At 58.9% G+C, this 25,893-nt stretch overlaps 1 protein-coding gene across 5 annotated transcripts in view; it reads left to right on the plus strand.

Annotated features, from left to right (window-relative positions):
- Positions 1 to 25,893, plus strand: part of PRDM16 (PR/SET domain 16) — a 301,085-nt gene that overhangs the window by 146,455 nt on the left and 128,737 nt on the right. For 3 of the 5 annotated variants that reach the window (XM_037000156.2, XM_037000154.2, XM_037000160.2), the window contains exon 3: positions 252 to 302. In XM_037000156.2, coding sequence (XP_036856051.1) covers positions 252 to 302 — 51 coding nt within the window. The remainder of the gene's footprint in view (positions 1 to 251; positions 303 to 25,893) is intronic. The other 2 variants (XM_037000157.2, XM_037000155.2) reach the window with 1 other exon arrangement.

The raw sequence follows: 25,893 nt of genomic DNA on the forward strand, positions 1-25,893 counted from the left end.
GTGAGCTACACAGAGTGGCTCTGCCCTGTGAGGAACCAGCTGCCTACCCAGGGAGGCAACGTCGTGGGGGAGCCCTTGCAGTTCTCAGCAACCAGGGGATGCTGGCTGTGCTTGCTTTCAGATTTTGGAGAAGCCCGAGGTCTTACCTTAGTGCATCAGAGCACACGGGATCTGCCGCACACCTTGCAGCCCACTATTGCTGAAGAACGGCATTGCATCAGAAACTAACACCTTTCAAAATTGTTTTGCAGCAGATGCTGACGGATACAGACGTGCCATCGCAGGAGGGCTGCATCCAAAAGGTAGGAGAGCTGGTCCTGCGTCTTCTCTTACCACCGGTGCTTCCAAGCTGATCACATGCGGTTGCTGTGGCCGGGCCGCAGGCTGTGAGCAATGTGTTACCCGCCGTCGAACGAACGCGTGCACAGAGCGGTGCTCCTGACCCAGAAAATTAGGATGGCTGCTCATTTTCATTCGTGAGCAGGGAGGGTGTCACCTCATGGGCCGCCCTCATTCCTGGGAAACAGGGAGAGCTCTGTACTGGGGGATCCCATCAGGCCATGCAGATGCACGGAAGTTAAATAAACGCAGGTTGTGTTTATTTAACTGTCTTCACTGCATACGCACATGAAAAGAATATGGGGAGAAAAAAAACCACAATTGGCTGCAGATTCAACAAAGCCTTTTGCTGTACTCAGCCTCCAAAGAGGGCCTGGGCATGGCCTTAAATAAGCAACCCATTAGGGGAAGAAAAAGGGTCAACGTGGACATCGTCTCCTGCTCTGCAGCCCGCTGATGGAGAATAGCTGGTTGACAGACATCAGCTCTCAAAGACCCAGAGAGTAAAGTAGGCCCCGGGAAATACACACATTCCCAGAGGGAAGCGTGCACACAGAGGCAGGCACATCCCACGTGTGCACGCTACAGGCCGGCCAGGCGGCTGAAGGGGGCAGATGAGATCGCCTCCGAAAGCCCAAAGCCCGTCAGCAGGTGGGGCTTGGCTTCCACTGAATCTGGGTCGTGCACACACACGTGCCCACAACCGGCACGTAGACCTGCGCGTGGCACACACACGGTGGCCGAGCCAGTCTCCTGGAGCAGACAGAGTAGAGGGACTCCCGCCTACATGCCCCCCAAGGGTGCCAGGAGGCAGAGTGGGCTGTGGGGAGCACGAGTCCTCACGGGGTCATCTAACTCAGATCAGGTGCTGTTTCCATAATATCAGAATCACAGGGCGTGCTCGTTGGGCCGTCAGCCTCTCCTGGGGGGCGCGATGCCGCGCCGTGAGTGTCGCGCAGGCCTCTGCTCCCAGCCTGCCCAGCACTGCCAGTTCTCTGCTCCCAGCTGGATGGCTTGAGGCCAGAGCTCTCCCTGAGGGTTGGGACACCTGCCCTTTCTCTCAGGGTTCAACCCCAGAGACACTGATTTTGGAGAAAACCTTGCCCTGGGAGACATTTTCTCACCCTTTAGTAGCCACTGAAGCACCTGTGGTCGGGTGGCCTTTTTACCTCGTCGGCCTCTGTAACTCATGGTCTTTGTCTGGCCCCCATGCGGCCCTGTTCTCCAAGCAGATGCCGGGACCTTCCTGGGCCCACTGCCCAGGGCAGCCCTCCTCCCTCAAACACAGCGTAAATCCCCACGGCGTCCTTCCTCCTTTTCCTGCCAGTGTGAACCAGTTCACAATTCCTTCAAGGATGTAAGGTTGCAAGAGGCATTAAGCGGCGCCCCCACATCTCCCAGATCTGAGGTGTTCTTGCTTCTCACAGAGGGACCCACAGTCAGCAGTGGCCCGAGCCTCTGAGGAGAATGTGAAGCCTTGTTTTCCCGCCACGAATAAGTCACTGGCCATCCTACACCAGGCAGGACTTCCTCCTGACAGTGGGACAGCCTGGCGGGAGGCTAGAGGGGATCTATTTAGGGGGGATGGGCAGTGCGTGGTCTGGCCTGGGTACAAGGGTCAAGGCAGAAAGTCAAAGGTCAAGTGTAAATGTAAAGGTTTTGAGGAGGCAAGAGCCGGCTGCTTTTGAACCAAGACAGAACGTGTTGGGGCCGGAGCCAGAGCCGGCATTCCCCCCGGGAGAGCGCCGGCATGTGGCTTCCTTTTCTTCCGTAAACGGTGGGCCCAGGGCCTTGGCTGACATGGGCCAGAGCTCTCTGTGGGCTGTTCATTGGTGGGTGCAGGAGTCACCCAGCCAGGGACCTGCTCAGCTGCAGCTTGGCACGGGCCCCTGCGAAGCTGGTGGGAAGGGTTTGAGCCTCTCCTCACAGAATCAGAACAGACCCAATGCCCAGGGCAGCTGCCAGGGCATCAGGGAGGCCTGCATGGGGCGCGGAGCAGAAGGGAGCCTTGGCAGACGTCTGCACCCAGCCCAGCACCTGTCCCTTGCACAGCCCTGCAGGCCCCGGTCTCAGGGGGCTTTGCCCTCCACCGCACTTAACCACACACAACTTAGCCATCTGCTGAGTTCCAGGATTTTCCAGCCTTGCACTGATACAGACTATTGGCATCTGGGGCAGTCAGGTGGGACGGGATGTTGCCCAAAGCCATGTTGGCAGGATGATCAGAACCGAACCCTGGGGCCTAGATCTGGACCCATCGTTTCCGTTCCCAGACACTCTGGGAGGGAGGTGGGAGGGCCTGAGAGAGAGATGTGGGCTGAAATGCAAAGGCAAAGGGGTCCCTACACCGCTGGGTAGGAAGGACCAGCCACTGCAGCCTACACCTGACCTTCCTCGCAAGCAGAGGGCCCGCATTAGGAGCAGACGTGTCACAGCCGTGGCGTGCGTGCGTGTGCGCATGCATGCCATCGTGTGACTGTATGTACCTTACTTAGTGTGCTATTTAAGGACCAATTTAGGGAAGTCTTCGGTTGTGGGACAAAGGCTCCCATTTATCCGTTTTGTAGTTTGGGATTTTAGTGTCTGACCGAACAGGCCTCTCCTCATCCAAAAACAGGCATGTCTGAGCGTCTTAAAAAGTACCATGGGGAAGCATTGGGGACGGGGGCTGTGCAGCCTCGGGTTGGGCAGCTGACTTCTCTGAGCATCAGCTATTCCAATTTAGGGCAGTTAAATTCCCTGTTGTTTATCTGCACCAGTGAAGTGTAACAGGGTCAATTAAAGCAATCAGTGGCTCAACACAAGAGGTGCAGAAAATGTGATATTTCGTGGGGAAGATGCGGTTATAAATTCTAAGTATTAGAGATCCAGGTGCTGCAGTGCTGTGAAATCATCTATCAGTTTACAGACAGGAAGCCCAGGCCCAGCGGGTCTGTATCCACACCCTCAGCCTTCAGTATTTGAACTCAGCATGGGGCTGGAGCTCCTGTTTGAGTGACAGTGAGGCTTGGCCCCGCCCCTGAGGACCAGCCGTCCTGCCCCCTCCCGCCCCCTCCGTCTGGTCCCCTCCAGCCCTCACACCAAGCTGTCTCCCGCATCCCGTGTCCCTCTGCAGGCCCTTGCATCCCTCTCCAGCCCTTGTCCCTTCTGCATCGCCCTCTGGCCCTTCCCCATGTCCCCATCCCCTGTGTCTGGTCCCTATGCACCAGCCCAGTGTGGGTCTCCGCCAATGCGCTGAACCTGTGCTCGCCAGCCCCACGCCCACCCAGGTGCGCACCCAGGGCACGTCGCCAGTGCCTCCCCCAAAGTCACTTTGGCAGCAGGTCGACTGCGCGGCCCTCTGTAGCTGCTGTGCCTGGACCTCTGGGACTGTCCCCTCAGGCCGACTCTATTTAGTGTCTGTTTACTTAGAGGGAAAGCCCGGGGCTCCTGCAGAGCAAACATCTGCAGGAGATAATCTAGCGAGCTGTCCATCCATCACTGGGGTCGCCCAGCTCCCTGGAGAGCCCGCCAGAGCCTGTAATAAAAAGGCCGGGCGAAGAGGCTTTGGGGACGAATAAAGAGCCGTGTTAAGGGCCCGCTGAAAATGGATGGAAGACATTATTAAGGCTCAATGGCCGTCTTATCAAAATCCAATAGGATAGACATTTGGCAAAAGGCTTAAATTTATTCTTGGACTTTGTGGAGGGCTGGGATTTATCCGTTAACAAGAGTGTAGTCCACCCAGGGAGATGCTATCAGCTAAAAGAATTCTGATTTAATCTCTCTGGGGATATGGACAGGGAAACAAGCCCCTGGCCTTTGTCCCACTATCTTGTTTTCTTTGACGATCTTGAAAAGGAAGGATGTCAGTACAGTCCAACCAGGGAGAAAATGCAAACAAAGGGTATGACTTTTCAAATTTATTCTTCCCTTCTCTGTCCATGACCCCCACCCCCACCCCAAATGAGTCAGGATGGGGAGCTAGGAAAGGTGCCTCTCAGAAGCATGGGAGGCTGGGTGCCCGGCCAGCACTGCGGGCGGCATGTGGAGGGTTGAGGCCTGGGAGAGTCCCAAGTAAATTGAGCTAATAAAGTCAGGCTGCTGGAAGAGGGGCCGTGATGGGTCCATAAATCTCTCCCCGTTATTACGTACAAAACGCTACAGGTCATAAAAGCTTTCTGATGGCCCAGCCTGGCATTGTCCAAACAGGGTGATTGATTGATAATTATGATAATTTGTGAACTGATTATTTGGATGTTAGGACCGTGGTCTGTCCCACTGGCCTGCTGAGTGTAATGTTTTTCACGGCCTGTCCTGGACAAAATGCCTCTCTGGTCTCCTGGGTCCCACACCTGGAGAGGGGGACAGAAGGTAACGCAGGTTTGCTAGGGCATCCGGAGGGAGAGCCCAGTGAGCCCCAGGCAGGTGGGAGTGGACGACGGTGTGACGTGCCCATGCAGCAGTTACTAGAGAAGGCCACACACCCTGCTGTCTGAGCACAGCCTGATTCAGTTTACGGGCTGCATGTGTGCCCAGGTATTTGTGTCCAGGGCTGCCTCCTGTGGTCTGTTTCATTTGCATTGTTGTTCCCCTGGAGGAAGCAGAGGTATTTTCCAGCGGCTGGCGGGCTGCAGAGGGGGCGGGAGGGGCTGGACCAGGATGGGGAGACGGCAGAACTCCGAACCCCAGGTACAAAGCAGGGATATGCAGGCATCGGGGCCAGCTGGCTTTACTGGGACTGGAAGGTCACCGCGTTTGCCCTCGGCTCGGTTATCCTTGCCTGTGCCGGCAGGGTTAGGTTTAGAAATCCTCCTCTTTTCCTCTTTATGTCCCAGCCAGCGACGCTCAGGAGCCGCCACGGCCCTGCAACTCAGCTGCAGTGTATCTACAAATGCACTTCATTGCCACAAAAATCACCCGGGGGACCCAAGCCCTGAGAGCCTGGCCATCACAATTAATGATTTGCATATGGGGTCAGTTATGTCTTTATGAAATCAAAGTGTGTTTAGCGGCCACGGAGACGGCCCCAAGTTGATTTTGATAATCTCGGGCTGAGCAGACCCGCTCGTCGCAGTAAGTCCCGGACAAAAGGCCGGACGGCGGCTGAAAGCCCTCGGACGACACGTCTCTCTTTCCTTTGTTCCGGGTTTGCTGAAAAAAGAGCCCGGAGTCCATTAATTCAGTGAATGAACATATAGTAAAGTCAGTCCCCTCTCGAGAACAATAATGTTGAGGTCAGCTTCGGTCGCCATGGAAACTAAGTACTCCTGAGAAGTTTGCATCCCTGGTTTTGCTGAATCAAAGGCTGCCTTGCGGAGAGGTGTAATGGGGCCAGGACTCCGTGAGCCGCAGAGAGTGCCTTGGCCCACCCCCTGCCTGCGGCAGCTCTGAGCCTGCGCCCGGCACCTTCGGCTGCCCCTGAGGACCTGCCTGTCTGGCTTCTTGCCCCACTCCCAGCCCCTCCCGGGAGGCCTCAGGGTTTGTTGACGCTCATCTGGAGAAGTGGCTTGACTTGGGTGGCTGCACGGCTCCTGGCAGACAATCAGACACAGGCAGGGAGGGAGGAGCCACAGCCTGGGAGCTCTGGGTGCCTCAAGGCCACACTAGGTAGACTCTGACCTCTGGCCACCTGGCAGCACCTGAACTTGCCCCCGGGCGGAGGGCGGGGTTAACATGGCCCCTTCCTGCCTGATAATGGTGATTAATGGGCCGGTGGAGGTGAGGTACAGGCCACTCCAAGCTGGCTGCCGATGCTATAAATGTAACCTTTTTGCATTTTGTCCCCCTCCGATTGAGCTGGTTCCACTTTCTCCACCCCCACCCCCACCTAAGGGTCCTGACATCAGTTTAAACCATCAGATTAGCTGGGGAGAGGCACAAGCAATTAATTTTCTCCCCAGTAATTCATTACCTGCTGTGGGACGCACATTCTGAGGAAGGCCTCGCCTTAGCCAGCGGCTCTCAGCCCAGGTGCAGCAGCCCAGAGGGGCCCCAGCCCGGGAGCTGCACCTGAGGCCAGGGACTGGGGGTAATTTTCCTCTTCCCTCGCTGGTAAGAAAGCAGTGAACCAGGGTCTTTCTCAGGCGTCCCCCTGAATCGGCTTCTGGGCTGCAGCTCAGGGTCCAGGAGAAGGGAGAGCCGGGGGAGCCCCTGCCCCAGGTAGGGCAGGCGAGTGAGAGCAGGTGACAGGGGGCCCCGCTCTGTGGTCTGGCCCTCCTCCCGCCCTGCTGACACCTTCTGCCCCAGCCCAAATCTTAAGGACAGACAGAACTTGAGTTTCAAAGGACAGGGTCAGAAATTGAACACATGCGTTAGCGCAGATGGTAAACCAAGGGCCCTAGAGCCGGGGAGGTGGCCGGGTCCATCCTGGTCCGCCCCCAGCTCTGTGAACCTGGGTCTGCCCTGCACGGTGTGGCACTGGGCCTTGAACTTGGACTTCTGCGTTTCCCGTTTCTGTCTCTGCCAACTGGGAGATGCTCTTCTCCAGTGGCTGGGTGGCCGGGCACTGGGCTGGGTGGCAGGATGGTGAGCACAGCTGTGGAAGCCAGGGCCCGCTGGGTGTCTGTGCCGGGGGTGGCTGCTGTTGCCAGATGGGGACAAGGGGCGGATGAAGCTCTGGGTGCAATGGTGGAGAGGGTGGAGGGTGTCAGGCCTCTTTGCAGATTTCTGCCTCCCAGGCAGCCTCTTAGCACCGAGCAGGCCTCCTCAGAGTTCGCAGGCAGCCGCTTCCCGCCCCGGAGCCCAACACCTCAGGGCGTTGGAGGTGGCCCTCCCAGGAGGGTGCAGGAAAGATGGCTTGGAGCAGGACGCCTCTTGCTGGCACTGGATAATGAAGAGGATTTATTATCTACATTACCAGCTTTATGGGAGCCAGATGGTGGTGTCAATAAACCCTGTAATCTTCAGGTGGGTGCAATAGTGAGTTAATTAAATTGTGCCGCGCTATTTGGAGAGAAAAATATATCAGCTCTGAGGCCTATTAAGCATCTTCTGCCTCAGACGCACAGACACCCCTGGGCGGGTCTGGATGGGCCGGCTCGGTGGGGCCGTCTCTTCGGCTGTTCTCCAAGGAGAGACCACAGGCTCCCTTCTGCTCTGGAACCCTGCCGCCCTCTCCTTAGCATGGTTATTACCACTGAGAGCATCAGGCCGACCGCGGTTTTACACGGACATGGTGCCAGCGGGCTGGTCCTTCTCTGGGTAGCAGGCAGCATGGTGAGCCAGGGTGTGACCCGGGCCCTCCCACGGCCTGCTCACTTCCCGCTGTGCCCACTTTTCTCAGGGCACAGGCTGGGCACGCCATGCCTAGAGGGAGGGCCAGCTCCTGCAGTTGGCCTCAGATGGTGTGCCCATGAAGGTCTCGGGGGGCCAGGCTGTGCAGCAGAGCCTCAGATCTCTCCTCTTGGCCCAGGCCTGTGCCAGAGCGTGGGGAAGCCTCCCTGCCTAGACATGGGCAGGTGGAGCCCTGGAAGGTCTCCTGCCTGGAAGTAGAAGCTCTCGGAGGAGGCAGAGCCCCTCAGGGAGGGCTGCCCCACCCCAACCCATCCTAAGAAGCCTCCGCTGTTAAAGAGAGTAGGTGGGCACCTGCCCTGGGCTTGGGAATGGGCAGATCCACCTGCCCCCAGCTTGCCTTCTCTGAGTCAGACACTGATAGCACACGTGTGGGTCTGTGGGGGACCCAGAGGGGCCACACCCCTGCCCTCGTTCCCCGCAGCTTCTCTACACAGCCCTGTGTGGGGGCAGGGGTGGGGGGCTGGGGCTGTGAGGGAGAGCAGATGGGTGCTCGGTGTTATGGGGAGGTGGCCCGCTGCCCCCAGCGAGGCTGTCCCCTGTGAGATGCAAGCCCTGTGGGCCAGGCACCCCAGAGCCGCCAGCTGCCGCTGCTCTCATGGCTGCTGTCTGTGGGACGCTGGCCCTCTGCCGGCCGCCTTGTGCGCATGGCTCATTTACCCCAGTCACCCCGCACAGGGACCGCATGGCCATCCCCACCCTGCTGAGTAGGACACCAAGGCAGAGAGGGTTTGAATCACTTGCCTGAGGCCACATGATTCAGTGGCAAGGCCAGGAGCTCCCACGTGCCACCGAGAGGCCTCTGAAGCGAGTGCCCGTGCGGGTGGTGTTTTCTGTGTGGCTCTCCAGAGAACAGTGGGAGGCGGCCTGGACGCCGTGGAGTTCGGAGAAAGGCCACGCAGGACTGGACTGGCGTGACTGCAAGCAGGTGTGCCAGTCAGCTGTTGCCACAGTAATGCTGAGTGGTGAACATCCCCATACTTGGGGCTTCGAACGATGCTCACAGTTCCTACTTACTATGCAAGTCGACTGATCCAGTCTGGGCTCAGCTGAGCACGGTGGGGTCCAAGCCAATGGCGGGGTCCAGTTTGCTCTGTATGTCTGTCCTCCCCTCAGACCAGTGGGCTCCCTGGGGCATGTGGTTCTCATGGCGATAAGAAGAAGGGGGAAAGCAGACACGTATAATCATGGTTAGGCCTAGGCTAGGAAGGGCTACGTCATCAGTGCATCCCACATCAGCCACGGCTGACCGCCCGGCCATGGCCAACAGCCCTGGATGGGAAGTGAGCCCTGCCTCTCACAGGCGGGATGTGGTCATGTGGCAGAGGGCACGGAGGTGGGGACAACAGTGAACTCCCCTGCAGCTGGCTTCCTAGAGGCAGTGGTACTGGAGCTGACACATGGCCGACTCCCAGGGAGCAAAGCGGAGAGGAGCACGTGAGGTGGCGGGTAGCGTGGAGCCCGCACTAAGGAGGCCGTAAGCACAGAAGAGCAGGGGCGGTGTGCTGACATTCAGCCTCGGCCGTGTCGCAGCCGCGGGGAGCCAGCGCAGCTCCCCCACCTCCCAGCTTCCATGGGTCCCAGGGGGGCACCAGCCCCTGAGGATGACCCTCTTCTCCTTGGAGGGAAGCTCTGATCTTTGGTCCAGTGTTGCCAGGGAAAAGCAGTACCCGGCCCGTATTGGGGCCTGTCCCTGTCCCTGCATCTGTGAACGACCACTTCCGTTCTGTTGACCCTGACTGATGGCCAGTGTGGTGGCCCAGGATGGGGGGATAAACCAGTTCTACCCAGTGCCCACAAAGAGGCGTTTGGGTAATCTAGCTCTGAGGAGGGGGCCACGGTAATGCGGGTGATAATCAGGGACTGGGGAGGTGAAGGGGGGAGAAGAGAAGGTTCACAGGCTCCCTGTACGTCCCACTCACTTCTCTATAAACCTAGAACCTCTCCTTTTTTTGAAAAAAGAATAAAGGGCTTTTTTTTTTTTAAAGAAGAGCTTTCCAAAAGTGGCAGATCACACACGCAAGGACGTGCAGACATGATGAGCCTGGGCAGAAATCTACAAGAGTGAGAATGTCACTCTTTGATATAATGGATGATTTTTTTTTTTTTTTAGGTTAACATCTGTATGGGGCTTTTTGGTTCTTAAATACGTTACCTTATGTAAAGTGCTTATACATGGCTCGCGTGCCTGGCTCTAGCAGCACAGTATGTGGGAAAACATGTTAACGCTGTGGTGGCGATGGTGAGTCCATGGAAAGCGTCCCTGTCTGCTGGATGACCAGGATTCCCCATCTCACCTACATCCAGGCGCCGTCAGCGCCATTCACCCACCCGTCTGAGTTCCTTACAGGCCTGTGGCTAGATGGGCCACCAGGCTGTGGCTCTGAATGATGGATGCTGTGTCACTCCCGGGCCCGGCAGCTAGTCAAGAGTGTGATAGCCTCCAGGGCTCTCTGCCTTTCAGCATAGTGTCCAGGACATTCCGATAGCTCCCCAGGTGGTCACCTTAAGCAAAGCCACTGTGTGAATCAGGCCCAGAGGAGAGGCACAACTTTGTGTTACTTTGTTAGGCCTCTGAGTTTCTTACTGCAGCATTGCCCTGGCCCACCCACCCACTCTGCAAATACTCGCCAAGCGCCTGCTGCGCGCAGCACACTGTCCCAGGCGTTGGAGAAGCACGGCCCAATTCCAGCAGGTCTCACCCCCCTGGGGTCCACGTTCTTCCGCAGTCTGCTCACCTACGAGGACAGACCTCTTGTGTCCTTTGTGCTGTGGGTTCCCTGGGGACACCTTGTGCAGTGTTCCGGATCAGATGCCCTCATGCCAGGGCGAGCTTCTAAGACCTCTTGGGCTGTTCGCTGCGTTCCTTGCTGGCAGAAACCGCGTCCCTGCAGACTGGTGATCCTAAGGGGTCATTTTTCTCGGCAGTTTCTCCTCTTCGTCCTCTTTTATGTACAGGGGGTCATTATGAGGATAACAAATGGATTCTGGACAAAAAGAGTGGGATTCTTAATTTAACAGATTCAGTGTGAGTGTATCGTTTTCTTAGTTAATATTTCCTTTTTTGAATAATCCTTCAGCCCCGGCCTCTTTGTATGCTAACAGAACTCATCATTTCGCCCGACACCCGCTTCCATCAGCGGAGGCTCTCATGGTGAAACGGTTTCTTCTTACCAAGTTAACAAGATGTTTCTCCAGTAGAGTGTTGATAAATTAAGTAATAAAAGGCAAGACTTATTATTTTATGTTGGAACCCTGCCTCTGTTATTTCTGAGCAATGGCCAAGATTCAGAGTATTTGCCACAGAAACGTTCAAGTTGCTGGGGATGGAAAATTATCACATAAAAAGGGTCTGACACGGCGTTCATCACGGATCGGCCGAGAGCAAGGAGAGATATTCAAAGATATTAAATAAATAAAAACCCGCTTCTGCAGGCTCACGCGGAGTGCGAGGGAGTCGGTGTGAGCACGGCGTTCTCGGCGTGTGCTTGCGGGCGTCCTGCGGGCCACGGCCAGGCCGGCGCTTTCTTTTTGCCCCCCAAACCCGAGGCTCTGTGTTTCGAAGGCCCCGAAAGGGCAGATAATTATCGGAAGAGAATCTGAAGCGTGGGCACCCCAGAGAGCAGCAAAAATAAAATGAGGAGGAGGAATTTTGAATAGATTTCCTCCCTTTGTATTTCTGTTTTGGACGAGAAGTGCAGAGACAGGAGTGAAAAGGAACTGGTAAGGTCGCGAAAAACATCAAATGAGCCCTCGGGAAGGCCTGGAGTGGCGGCCCCCTGGCAGGGGGTGCGGTGAGGGGCGCCTCCACCCCGTGTCTGCCCACGTGTGGCCTCCGGGCAACCCCAGGAGGAGGGCAAGGCAGGCGCTGACCGGGTGCCGGGCAGGGGCCCCGCCCCAGCCACCGTGGCAGTGGAGGGCGGCTCCTGGGTGTCTTCCCACGTGCAGAGTCGGGCCAGGCTGGGGCCGGGACCCAGGGCTGCAGGGCCACGTCTGCGTGCTCACTGCCGTGTCCTCGCCCCTCGCCGAGGTGGCCAGCTTAGGTCTCACCAGGGGAGTGCTGCAGCAGCCCGTGACAGTCCTAGGAGGCACCTGCTCTTCTTCTGTGCGGCTCAGATGGGTGAACTGACCCACCCAGGGTCTCAAAGGTGGGAAGCTGCGACTCGGCCCCTCAGAAAGCTTCCATACCCAGTTTCTCGGACACAGGTCTCTGCCAAAGTGACCCCCGCGATACATTTCACGGGACAGCCAGACAGTGCACCATCTGGACCCTCTGCTTTCCTAGGTGTCTGACCGGGAACCAGGTGCCGCGTGCATGAGGGTCTCCTTGGCCTGGGCTGGCATCCACCCCTCTCCTGGCTGGTCTTGCAAGTCATTTCGACTGTTCTTCCCTCCCAATGCTGCCCTCACACCCAGACCTCTCTTTAATTATCGCATTTTGGCCCCACAGGGTCACGTAGTGCTCCTGAAGGCCTCTCCCTGGGACGTGGCATGCCCCTCTCTCCAGCTCTTCCTTCCCAGCCCCCACTCGGCCACTCGGCACCCCAGGGGGCTGCTCTCCAGTCTTCCAGCAAGACAGAAGGGCCTTGGCTGTCGGAACCCAAGCAAGTGCCCCGTCCTGCCCTCCCATGGGTCATGTCCTGGCTGCCCTGGCCCCTGTGGCTCTGGGAGCAGACACCCAAACACGGCTTCAGAGGCACTCCCAGGTTGCTCCGCTGAGCCCACAGTTGCCTTTTGCCCAGCCTCCTCTGAGCTTCTAAGCCCCCACGAAGGCCTGCCCGCGACATTTCCTGTGGGTCCCACAGACTGGGTGAGAGAAAGGACTTCTTGCAGGGAGAAAGCCTGTGCAAGGACTTCTTTATCCTCGGATACCTTGATCTCCTCACCTGTGAAATGGAGACGATGACAGTGCCTGCCTCAAAGTCGTGGTTAGTGACCACATGAGTTAGGATGTGAAAAGCACCCGGCACACGCTTAGGCCCCAGAGTGGGACCGGGTGGTGGTGGTGGTGGTGACGGCGGTGATGGGCCCTCAAGGTCCCACCCAGGCTCAGCACGACACAGCAGCCAGCAAGCCCAGGGCAGGACACGCGCAGCGGGGTCAGAGGCCCACGGACGGGTTCTGGTTCTGGCTCCGCCATCAACTGCCATGACCTGGGCAAAGTCACGTCACCCCTCAGGGCAGTGGTTTCTGACCTGGCAGCACAGAGCAGGCTGTGCCCGACTCGAGTTCCCGATCCTGAGCAGTGCAGAGGTGAAAACCGCATAGACGGGCTGGGCCCAAAGCAGGCAACAGGAAGAAACGGAAAGAAAGCTCTGCCTGCCCCTCACCGCTGGCCCTCTGAGATGACCTCTCGCACAGACGCAGACCCTGGGGAGTTCATAAGAAATACAGGACTTCCTGTGAGATAGCAAGTGAATTGTGAGCCGTGAATTACTTTTTTCCTTTGAAAAATGATGTAGTTGGGTCAAAATATTTTTGCATTTCAAACACTTGAGTTCCTTTGTCCTTGGGGCTGACATGACTTGGTTTCCATGCAGCCTCACAATGCGTGGAAACATCTTTTAACTGCCAGACGGCCCTTCCGATAAGCCCGCCAATACATAATCTGAGTTTGGAAAGCTGGAGAGGGGTGAGAAGGCAGAGGCCTTTGCAGAGTCTATTGACACAGCAGCAAGGGGCCCTTCTACCCCTCCGGTAAACAGGCCCGGGCACAGGCTGTGGCGCAGGCGGGTGTGACCGTACACAGGGCCGCAGCCCGCGCACCCACACTCCCACCAGCCCTGCCCTCGGGCCGCCCTGGAGCCAGACTCCCCCGTGACGCGTCTGTCCTGCCAGGGACACACTGAGGGTCCGGGCACATGACGGCATGGCTGGCCTCATGGACAAGGCAGAGTTTGGGAGAACTGGTATTTCCTCCCAGCCTGTCTCATCTTTCTCCCTGGCCTCAGCTCAGGAGTGTCCCCCATAGACCCTTTGCTCAGCTGATGGTGGGTCTGGGCTGCATGTGGCTCCTTGGTGAAAGTAAGCCTGTCTGGCTGCCACGAGGCAGAAGAATGGAAGACTGCCATAGACCCTGCTGTGCCCTTTCCTTCCCAAGCCGCCTGCCGTGCTGCTCCGAAGCTGACCGAAGGCACCTCTGCTCCCGCATCGGGCTGAGGCTTGCAAAAGGCTGGCTTTAGGGTCAACACCCCAGGTCAACCAGTGCCCATGCTACACATGAGGAAATTAGGCACAGAGAAGTTAAGTGGCCTGCCCAGTGTCGCACAGCTATGAGGGGTAGACTGTGGATTTGAACCCAGGCTGTCTGCATCAATATGGTGGGTTGCATCTCAACAAGTGTCTGTCTGCTCAGTGAATGTGTGCTTGCTGACCTGGCGGGTCCCTGGACTCTCACGACCTAGGGCTTCCTTCTTCTCCCGAGGGACTCAGAGTTATTCCGTTAGCACGTGGGAGTCTGGCAGGGCCCCAACCGATCGGCTTGGTCAGAGGTGACCTGGGTCTGAGCCTCCCCTGGTGTCCCCACCTGTCTCCACTCCTGGGCACAGGCTGCTCCGGCTGCCCTCTCCCCAAAACCGGTAATAAGGTGGGAGACCGGGCCTCCCTGCCAGGGGTCACGGGGAAGGCAGAGCTTCAGCAGAGCCCACAGACACAAATCCACCCCCACACACACAAGGGCTCTTTGTGGGGGGAGTGCTTAGACAAACCCTGAAGTGACAGCGGTGATGGTGGTAACCGACAGTATAACAGACGACAGGAGGGTGGGCTGCTGGCCTCCATTCTCAGCGTCAGGCCTGCTGTGACCCCCGGGGCCACGCCCACCGCGGGTGGAGTTACTGCCCAGCCGGGAGCTCATTTTGAAGTTCTTCTCTGTCCTTGAGAATGAACCACTGTGCCTGTGGCGTGTGCACTTGGGGGCACCAAGGGAGCTCTGATTGTAGATGGGAATGCTCACCAGGTTGGCAGAGGCACGGTAGAGCCAGCAGCCCCTCTGGGCGCATGGTGTCTTTGTGGGGGTCTGCCGCACACAGCCCCGGGTCCCCTGGGACCCTGCCCCCACCCCCGTGTGCCCCCTGGCACCAGAGCTGCTTCTGCATGGTTTTCAGTTGGGGTGAAGGCCCAGGGGCAGGAGGGCCGTCCTGTGAGTGGGGCCAGTTGGCATGGAGCAGCATGGCCTCCTGGCATGTCTGAAGCACCACCCACCCCCTCCCTCCTCCCTTCGCTGCAGCCTTGCCCCAGTGCGGGAAAACCCAGTCCAGGCTGGAATTCTGGGATGTCCCAAATGTGTAGGGAGTGGCACCCTCCTGGGGGGCCAGCACAGGCCCCACGGGAACACCTGTCGGGTGGTGGGAATGCTGCTCCGCCTTGCTGGGGATGCCCTGCCTTCCCTGCTTCAGGCTTGGAGCCTGCACTGTCCCCTGGGCCCGAGGGGACACCCTCAGCCGGCTCCCTCCAGCAGAGCCGCCAGAAGGAAGCAGCCCCAGCCCAGCTCACAACGGCCCTAGTCCGTCCTCCCCTCGGACAGTTGGTGATGGCCGGCACAGCCCCGTGTCCTTGTGCTGCCTCCTCTGGGTGGCAGCAGCCACCCCCCTGGTGAACTCATGCCCACGCTGGCGCGAGCCTGCCCAGCCAGAATCATGAGGAACAACCCTCCAAAATAACTTGGATGGGAAACATGGAGAAGCAAGCCTTCATTGTCCTTTGAAAAAGTGACCTGTGGTCAGAGGGCAGAGGCTGCTGGGGGGTCAGCTCTTGGGGCTCCACCACTCGGGCACATGGCCTCCAAGTCTCATGGTGGCCCTGACTCACCCAGAGGGCAGTTGTGCCCCCTGCAGACCTGGGTTCCAGGGCACAGGGAAGGGAAGGGCTTTGCCAAAAGCCACCAGCAGCTGAGTTAGCTTGGCACCGCCGCAGAGCTGGTCCCTCCATGACCAGCTGACTGAGCTCTGAGCAGCTGGGAGCTGCCTTCCTGGGGAGCCCAGCCCTTCCTGGGGAGCTCCACCCGGCCACGAGCTCAGGCTTCGGGACAGAACACCCAGACAGCAGCCTAGACCCCGGCCAGCGCCGCTCACGGCCCTGGAGGCTGGGAGGCCCACAGACAGCATCTTGCGGCATCCTCACATGGTGGGGGGAGAGGGGACAGGCGTGGAGAAGGGGAGGGACAGGGAGAGGACGGGGAGGAGCAGCTTCCGGTGCCCAGTCTTAAGGGCTCTGGGCCCATTATGGGGGCCTCACCCTCATGACCTCATCCAAACCTGATCAGATCCCGCCTCCCAACACCATCCCACTGGGGTAAGCGCCTCAACATATGAATTTGGGGGGACACAGTCCGTAACTCCACTGAAGAAGCAAATAGAATACCACAAGCCCGTGGCTGGTACAGAGGCCAGTGTGCTGTGGGGGCTGCGGGTGGGGCTGCAGTGACAGGTGTCCACAGGCCCTGCTGGAGGGCAGGGGAGGAGGTCCTGAGGCCGATGCGGACACGACCCAGAGCCCGGGCAGAGGAGCAGCAGCTCGGGGGCCCCAAGTACAAGGAGGGAGGGAGGGGGTGCCCACAGAGAGCTTGTAGGTCCCCTGCTCTGGCAAGTCAGTGGGTGCCTGGGCACGGGGTCCCTAGGGAGTCAGCAGAGGTAGTTGGGCAAAGCTGACAGCAGGAAGATGACAGAAGAGGGGGCACGTGGGGGTATTTTGGAGGGAGAAACACTAGGTATGCAGGTGGCGAGGGAGCTGCTGGGCCAGATGGGTCGGGGTGGCACCCTGTGCAGTGGGGGCCGTCAGGGGGCCTGGCCGTGGCAGGTGCAACTGGGGGGCATTGGTGTGCATCTGAGATGCTCCCCAGGCAGGCGGCCCAGCAGGGCCCTGGTCGGCAGCTGCAGGGGGTCTGTGAGCAGGGTCCCTGGAGGAGCCACAGCTGTCCGGCTTTTGAGATGAGCGGAGAGGCGAGACAGGAGGCCCTGGGGCAGGTGGGGATGCTGTGACCCCGGTCTGGACAAGGGCGTTTTCCCTGGCGAGGGCAGGGCTGGGGTACATGGCGGGGTGGGAGGCAGGAGCTACAGGGCAGGGGCAAGAGTGAGAAGGGAGGTCGAGTCAGGCCGGCTGAGACACGCAGGCAGGCCAGGACCACGGAGGTAGACACGCTGGCTGGGAGGAGCTTGGGGCCGGCCCCAGAAAGAGGTGCTCTGGAGGCTGGGGGCCGGTGCCCTGTGGAGGGAGGCAAGCCACCCTGCTGGTTCCCTGTGGTTCGAGGGCTGGCTGCAGGTCCTGGGACAGGAAGAGTGTGCAGAGGCCCCTCAGAGAAGGGAGCAAAGCCCCCCGACAGGCCCGTCCTGGTCCGGGAGCCCAGGGCCGCTACTCTGGGACACCTTGCTCTGGAGCCTTGTCCTGGGGTGCCATCCTGGGAGGCTGTGGATGGGAGCCATGGGGGTTAATGGCGAGATTTTGGTGAACCCCAGCTAGGCAGACAGCTAGCCGGGCCAGCACAGTGCCCTTGGTCAATTTCGGGCATGGACTGGGACCCTCACCCTCTGGGACACCCTCACCCCGGTGTGGAGCCCCTGCCCTCACACTGTGCCCACCCAGCATGGACCGGGGCCCTTCCTCCTTCCTGGCCTATGCTCAGGCCTGGCATGCAGTCGCTCTTTCAGGAGGTCCCCATTGTCTCGGGTCCAGCCAGGGAGGCATGCGGCCTGTTCGCTTACTCAGCAGGAGCTGCCTTAAGCTCCGGGCGTCATAATGCATATTTAATAACCATTTTCTTCTCGCTGCTTCAGAAGTTCAGAAATGGGCTTTGCCCTTCAGCTGGTAATGAGAAGTTAATAAAACTGGGATTTTGTGCAACGCTGGCCCTCTGACATCTTAATCTTTATTAAAGAGACGTAAACTTGCACAGAACAGGCGGGCTTGCCCAGCACAGCCAGACAGCAGGAGTGCCAGGCGGAAGTGGCCCCAGGACTACCAGCACCCCTAATCCACACTGGCACCTCTTCCCAGGGGTCACTCCTGCTTAGCTCAGCAGGCATGAATCCCAAGAGCCTCCGAGAGGCCAGTGTGAGCAGAGCTACCACATTGGGAAAGAATCAATAGATGGGCCGCTGGCATGCACAAGCCGGGTGGCACTGGGGCATTTGGCACTCTCTCCTTGTTTTCTCTTTCACTGAAGCGAAATTCTTGACATGCAAATCAACTGTTTTAAAGCAAACTGTCCAGTGGCATTTAGTCCATGTGTGATATTATGCAGCCACCTCCCCCACCTCCCTCTGGGACACCGTCACAGGCCTTGAGGACACCCTGACCCACAGGTGGTCACGCCCCATGCCCCCAGCCCCGGGCCACCAGATCCGCGGGTCTGCCTCCTTGGGACCTCGCCCATGGTGGGACTGTGTGTGTGGCCACTTTGTAGCCAGTGCCGGTGCTTCGCCCCATGTGGCCGAGGACCGTTCTGCTCTGGGGACCCGCCATGACGTCCGCTGAGGGACACGAGCTGCTCTGCCGTCTGCCGTGGCTGTTGTGAGCCCTGCTGCTGTGACATGTGTCACGGGGCCAGGTCCCTGTCCTCCGACTTCCTGGACATGCCCAGGAGTGGGTCGCTGGGTCCCAGGGTGACTGTGTTTCAGGGACCTGTCAGTCGCTCTCCAGCAGCAGCCCCAGGGGTCCAGGCTCTTTCGACTCAGAGTGGCTCATAAGCAAGAATGGGCTTCAAAGAGAAGTTAAAGGGTGGGTCCCGCTGACCCCTGGGTGACCTGACCTGTTGCTCCTTTCGGGAGCAGGATAGCACCCCTCCATCAGTGGGGAGTGGGTGTGAGGCAGAGGACTAGTCTGGCCCACTGGGAGTCCCCCTCAATTGTAGGGTGGACTTTGATGCGAATTCTAATCCAAGTTAGACTGGACCTTCCCTCTAAGGAGGGCAAACTATTGCTCCACATCCTGCATAGATGGGGCCAGTCTGCCTGCAGCTCACAGACAATGTGCTGTGACCTTAGGGTCCTGCCAGCAGGTGCCCACACCCGTTAGCCTGGGCTCCAGGCCCTCAGACTGTGACCAACCATGGTGCACATTGTGCACGTGTGAGCACATGGTTAGCCGGCCCTGGGTGCAAGCCCGCCCACCCCACGGCCACTTGTCCCCAGCGCCCGACCCCAAGGGAGGGCCCGTGACCCCGCTGAGGATGCAGGCCCAGCCATTCAACAAGAGTCGGATTGTCGGATGCAGGGGGATGCTCACAAGTGTATTTGTCATCTCTAATCCATCAAGAGGAGAGTGGGGTCTTTGTCAGTCTCCAAGCAATTAGGGTAATTAAAAAAGAAGGCTTATTGGGTAAATATGCTTTCAGATTGTGACCCCTTAATTAATGGACTATGGGGAGAAATTACCACAGTGGCAAGATAATTAACACATGCATTTACAAGAGACTGTTAGCTAGGGTGTCAGAAGACAGGACGCCTGGGCTGAGTGGGGCAGGCGACCCGCTAGGGACACGTGGCTCGTGAGAGCTGGCCCTGGCTGGCCAGCAGACCTGTGAGCTCCAGCTACCCGGAGCAGGTCAGAGAAAGCCTGCCGCTCACTTTCGAAGTCGGCTTCGGGAGGAGAATCTGTAATCCTCACAGAGACCACGGCCCCCGTGGCGCTCCCCTTCCTAATGACGGTCGGCTCCTGGAGAGAGCACCTGGGGCCTCGAGGGTCGTTCCCACCATCTGCCCCTCCTGAGCGTCCACTGGGGCCACTAGAATATTCTAGTATCCTAGGCTGCTGGGGCTGTAGGCTGCCAGGGATGACCTGGGCAAGGCCCTGACCCTCAGCAGACTGAGGCTTCCCCCAGGCCCTACTCTGGGGCTGGCTAGTGGGTGGTGTTACCTCCCTGCTGGGGGAAGACCACTGAGGACTTAGACCTCTTCTGAGGGGCCCAGGGAGATGCAGAGGCCCTGGTCCTCCTGGCCCTGGGATCTGCCAGAGGCTCGCCAGCCAGCAAGCCTCTCCTGGCCCCCCAGGCTCCCTCAGACTCCTCCAGACACTGTGGACACAAGGGCCTCAGGTGTGTTTCTCACTTGCCAGGCCGGGAGGAGAAGACACATGGGCACAGGTTTCAGGCGGGCTTTACAGAAAGTACAAGGGGATAGAGCAACTGGCAGTGGCCCCTGGGGTTCTCAGAGGCCGAGGCTGACTTCTGGGCCCATGGAGCAGGGACAGCTGTGGGTGGGGGGCCTGGACAGAAGGCCCGGGGAGGAGGCTCAACCCAGGGGTGCAGCAGAAGGCAAGGCTGGGGGACTTCAAGGGCAGCAGCAGGGCATCCAGGCCCGTGTGGGGTCGTGGAAGTCTCCAGGTCAGAAATAAAAGCCCAATCCTCTTGTGCCAGGTATGTGAGAAGAAGAACTGGACACGTCCCTTGAATTATGGAGGCTTCCCCCCATGCCCGCAGCTCGGCAGAGCCCCAGTGGGAAGGAACCTCCCAGAGACCCCCAGGCCCCAGCCAGGCCCCTGGAGTTTCTGGAGTGTCAGGCGACAACTGATGGCCACTTGGTCATTCCTGGAAGACCCTTCTCTTCCTAACTGAGCCCAGGGGTCCTCACCACAGAGGAGAGTGAGGGGAACAGGGAGGTTTGGGGTGAAGAATTCACTCTCCAGTACCACCCACCAAACAAGGCCAGCAACGAAATGGTGGCCCTTGGGAGCTCAGAGCCCAGCCCAGCCCTGCTGTCATGGGTGGGCCTCAGAACCGCCCCTGGGCTGCAGATCACTTTACCAGCTGGGGAATGGGCCAGGAGACAGGCTGGCGGGGCGGAACCGCCTTCCGGGACTGCACAGAACCCGGTGCGGTTGGTCAGAACCAGGGATACATGTTTCAGCTCCCGTTCTGGGTCAAGGTCAGCTGGAGGTGAAGCCAGCAGAGAAGGCCTGCCCCTGCCCCAGAGGCCAAGGACATCCCGGCCTAGCCCTGGCCTGGGCCTGCCCATGTCTGCCCCCCAGGAACAAAAAGTATTACAGCCTCCAGTCGTCAGGGTCCTGGGTGGTGTCTGCTCCCTGAGAGCCACCCATGCCCCCAATGCCTTCTCAGACCCCCACAGCGCATGTCTAGGGCTCTCGCCCCCATCATGTGGCTGCTGCACCCGGGGACATGGTTCCCCAAGAGTGAAGCCAACCCTTCTGGCCCCGAAGGAGCCCCTGCTCTGCTCGTGGGTTAGGCAACTGTCTGAGCAGGGGCTGCCCAGATTGGGACTCAGTGCCCTCCTGGGCTGCTGGAGAATGGCAGCTTTCTGGAAGCTTCCAGAGATGGCTGGTGCCCAGAAGTGCTCAAACCCAGGGGCAGTCTGGCTCCCAGTTTCATTCCGGGCAGATTCCACAAGGCCCGCATTTGCACGGTCTGGGACCCTGTTGTCGGCCTACATCTCGGCCCTCTGCAGGGCCCTGCTCGGGGCAGGCCAGCCGCCCGCGCCCACACCCTGCGGGCTCCTTCCAGTGGGTGGGGGCTCTGGGGGTCAGGCGGTCTCTGCGGTGAGACTGGACGCCCCACTTGGGGCTCTCAGGACACAGGCATGACCCATGGCATGCAGGGCACTGGGCTCTCCCTGGGCACATGCACAGGCTGGCAGCACGTGGCTGGTCTATCCTGGGCCTGGCCCCTGGGAGCTGGGCTCACAGTGGGTGCTCAGGGCACACTGCTTCCTGGGGCTCAGCTCCCTGCTCCCATGATATCCACATTTTACCCTGGGCTACAGACACAGAATTTTATTGGTTGCGTGTCCTCAGTTCTGCAATAGCTGGGGGAGATTCAGAGGCTCCTGGGATGATGCCGGATCTTGAGGAGGCACTAAGCTGGGGCCCCATAGCCCCTGCCTTAGCATGGGGGTGGGGGCCGGCATCCCAGGCCTGAAATGAGGAGGGCAAGGCTGCAGCCCCTCCACATTCTGGGCCCTGAGGGCAGGAATGCCCCCCCTCACGACCCTCCACCCTGGGGGCTGTGGCCAGGTGACAGGTGCTGGTGAAGGGGACACTGGACAGTGGGACTACTGGGTTTGTAGCTCTGTCACTCCCAGGCCTGCACCCTTGGGGTCTGGGCCACCCCGAACAGTGAGGACCACGTTCACGGATACCGTGTCATGCTTGTGGGCTTGTGCTCAGGGTCGAGCATGACGCACAGTCAGGAAGCCGTGACAGTGGGGCCAAGACCACGTCTCCTCTGAGTGGGCCCAGTCCCTCCTCCGTGCCTCCACCCATCTCACTGGATCTGCAAGTGACGCAGTGGCCCGTGACTCTGGTCCCGGGGACGTACAAACAATGCAAGACAGACCTGCAGTGAACAGGGCACACAGCACCGAGGGGGGGAGGCCCACAGCGTTCCTGGAATGAGCCTTGTGACCCCACCCTCTAGACTGAGTCCAAGGTGGGGCCAGGTCTCCCTCGGTCCCTTGTCTACTGTGCACTGACCATGCCCCCGAGGAGACCGTCCTGGCCCACACCCAGCCTCAGACAGTATGGGGGTCAAAGGGGAGCAGGCAGACCATCTGAAGGGAGGTATGGGGCAGGGGCTCTAAAGCCTCATGGAGGGGAGGTTTGGGCAGGACCTAAAAGGTGGCGTAGAAGGCTGTCAGGTATTGCTGGGGAAAGTGCATTCCTGGGGAGGGAACAAGGTGTACAAAGGCCAGGCAGCATGGAACAGCATGACGAACAGCATTTGGGAGGTTCCAGGCTGGTCCGTCCATCTGGGGTGCAGGGAGGGCAGCAGTGTGCCCAGGCCACCTGCCACATTTAGGCAGTCAGAGTGTGGTGAAGGGCGTGTAAGTGGGCACCTGGCAGCCTGGGGCTGGGAGAGCAGTGCCCGGGAAGGATGGGGACTGTGGTGAAGCGCACAGCACAGACCCCGGCCCCAGAGTCCCCCACCATGGGATGCTCGGTTCTTCCTACAAATGGCCTGGGACGTCAGTGATTGTCGGGAATGGCTCATGCCCTCTGGGTCTGAATCCCACCAAACAAACCAAGACTCCAGTCACATGTTGGGAGATTAGGGACTGACCGGAAGTGTGTGGACACTGACCCACCCTCTTTCTTCAGGCCATGACCCCTCCCTGGCCCCTGGAGCAGGGCAGGAAGGTCCCTGAGAAGGAAGGTGCCTTCAAGGAGGGATGGCAGGCCACCACCTATGTCAGGGCAGGTACCCTGGGGCCACTGCCATGAGGACAGTGGGGCCTGCACAGAAGGGGGTACCTTTGGAATGGAAGGACAGAGTGAAGCCCCCACCCCAGAAGGGGGATCCAAGGGCAGAACAGGGTGGGGTCATGGCCCAGTAGATCCTAGCCCACTATGACCCACCTGAACCCTAGTTTCCATAAACCTTGTGGAAGGGCTCACAGGGGTGGCAATGCCCCCCAGGGCCCCCTTGATCCAGTGGCCACCTCCCAGTGTCCCAGTGCCTGGAAGAACAGAGGGTGACCCCAACAAAGAGAGGGACCTTTTGGGGGAAGTGGGGAGTGGGGCTGACCCACTTCTAATCTGTTGTGACCCCATCCATGATGCCCTGAGCCCCATCCCACCCCGATCTCCACAGGTTCTTGTGTGTGCACAGGTGTGCCCATGTGCAACGTGTGCATGTCAGTGTGGGTGAGATGCGTGCGCACGTGCACATACGAGGGGTGGGGGGCAGGGGTGTGGGCGTGCGTCCCAAACATGGCCCCGACCCCACAGACTCTGGAAAAGCAAGGAAACAGCCCCCAAAGTCCTGAAAGTCCACCAACCTCTGAGTAGCCAATAAGGTTCTAAACTGTTAACTAATTGAACACATTAAACAGAAAGTCCTAAAGAAGAAAGACTAGTGCAAGACACTTCTCAAAGCTTCTTTAATAAAAAGTGCATTTGGGATTTGACCGTAATGGCTATCCTCGCTTGCCAAAACCTGGCGCCCTGGCAGGTGATTTTCATCAAGCATGTCTGAAATGGTACCTAAATGAATTAGCAATAAATGGACTTAGGCCGAGCAGTGGGGACCTCCATTAATCTTGGGTTAATCACTAAAGAGGTGCCACTCACTTTCCTTAAGAAGTCACATTTTTCTCCCCTTGCTGGCGACCAGATTTCATAAAGTAACATATTTCTAATGAAAGGTCTCTGCTTGAATTAAACCCTGAAGGTTTATGCAGATTTTGCGTTTGATTACTGCTGGCATGGGCTCTTAGCCGGCTGCGGAAGCAAGGCCTGCGCTGAAAGGGCCCCAGCGTGCAGTTCATAATATTCTTTGAAATAAAATAGTGCACTTGTGCTTAGTGGCTTTAATCAGCCCTGACTTTTGATAGTCAAACAATAGCTAATTACAGTAACACCTGCCTTCCAGGCCCTGTCACGTCGGCTCCTGCCGGAGAGAGGCCTTGTCTCTGAGCTGCAGGGTTATTACAGAGCTCGGTGCACAGTAACTGTAGCTGACACTCAGCAAGTTTGGTAGCCATTAGGAAGGCCGATTTTGCTGGCTTTTCCATTCCATTTCTCTCCTTTGTGTTTTTTGGGGTTGGTGGTGGTGAGGGCCTGGGTCCCAGGGCCTTGGGAAGCTGGCTACGGGATGATGGGAGTCACAGAAATGCTGTGAATCTGCTCCTATTGGCTTCAGATTTGGAAATGGGTGTTGTGGATGTTGGAGATGCCCGGAGCTCTCCACCCACAGTGGACAGCAGAGCGCGGCTGCGAGGCCTGGTGCCAGCCAGCAGGCCAGCTCGGCGGGTGCGTCTTCCTGGGGCGGAGTGCATGGCAGATGAAACGCACGGCAGTGCATGGGGAGAGGGAAGCCGGCCTGGTGGAAGTCATAAATTACTATCTTGTTTAAGGCTTTCTTTTCTCATTAATTTTGCCTGGCAAATGAGCCTGAGTTTTCCGGAACCCAGCCAAGTGAGGGGCATCAGCCTGTCAGCTGTGGGCTTGACAGACCCTGTAACAAGTGGCTGGAGACAAACACAGGACATTGGTGGGGAAAACGTGGGTGCGCATCCTCTGTGCCCTGAAGACCCCAGCCTGGGCCCCCTTCTCATGGCTGCCTGTGGGCCCCTGGCAGGCCGCCCAAAGAAGATGGAGGAGGAGGTCTGGGTGGGCTGTCCAGGGGCAGTTACAGACTGATGGTCATCCACCAGGCCACCCTAGGGCTCACCCCAGACAACATGGGCCCCCAGCCCCACCCTTCCTGGTGCCCTCGGGAAGTCTGGGTGACCACTCACTGTTCAGCCCAGGTGCCCACTCCAGTCACATTGGTGGGGCCGGGCCCCCCTCGCCCATGGATGAGAGCCTCCGAGGTGTTCCTGAGCCGCCTGTGCCTCGGCCAGGACCACGTCCCATCCCGCCCGCGGCTGACAGCGCCTGCGGAGGGCGTGTGCCCTTGAGTGCGCACACGTGCCTGCGGGGCCAAGCCCGGCCCCTCTCACGCTGGTGCCGTTTCCGTTCTGCTGGGTTTGGTCTCCGGACACCGCACGGTGTTGACGATCACCCGCAGCCAGGGCTTGCCAAGACCCGGAGTTGAAAAGGCTTCAAGGAGGAGAAAAACAACTGGAAAGCTGTTTTCTGTTAAGGCAGGTTTATTTTTCCTTGCAATTATGTCTGACTAAAACGCCCTTGTGCGGGAGGCACTTCCCTAAGAAAGGTCTGATTCATCCGCCCCGGACAGCCAGGGCGGAGAGCCGCATCCAGGCCCAGCCCGCCGGGGGCTCAGGGCTTACTGCTGGGGTCGGCGCCTTGGCCCCCGTACCCATCTCTGCACGAAGCCAGCTTCTCGCCTCCCCTGGGGGGGGAGCCAGTCCCCTGCCCGAGCAGCCCCAACACCCTGCTGATCCGGCATTTTCCATCCCTGGGCCACCCGGCTGGTGCCCCCGAGGCCCGCCTGGTAATGGAAGGAGAGCGTGAACACTATCGGAGCCCGGACCCTGCAGTCAAGTTCAGCATTTAATAGCCACCCTCTCCAGGCCACCGCTCACCCGCCCCCGCCGCTGACCCGAGGCCTCTGAGGCCGGCGTCTGCCTCTCGTCTCCCTGTGTTTGCCACCACAGATCAGTGTGATTGATCATCTCTGTGGCCACAGGTTGGTAATAAAGCCATTTTGAGAGCCTCTCACATTTCCCCCAGGACCCCGTTGGCATGACAGGACTTGACACCAGCCATTCGTCACCTGCCGCTGCGGGCACCGTGCACAATGACCAGCAGACAGACAGGAACCAGGCCGGGCTGAGCTTCAGGCAGGGCCAGCCGCAGTCAGGGTGGCGTGGAGCAGATGGATGTGTCTGCCCATCATCAGGGCCTCCAGAAGGTTGGGACAGGGCTGCAGCC

The sequence above is a fragment of the Manis javanica genome, chromosome 4 (assembly GCF_040802235.1).
Source record: "Manis javanica isolate MJ-LG chromosome 4, MJ_LKY, whole genome shotgun sequence".
NCBI lineage: Eukaryota > Metazoa > Chordata > Mammalia > Pholidota > Manidae > Manis > Manis javanica.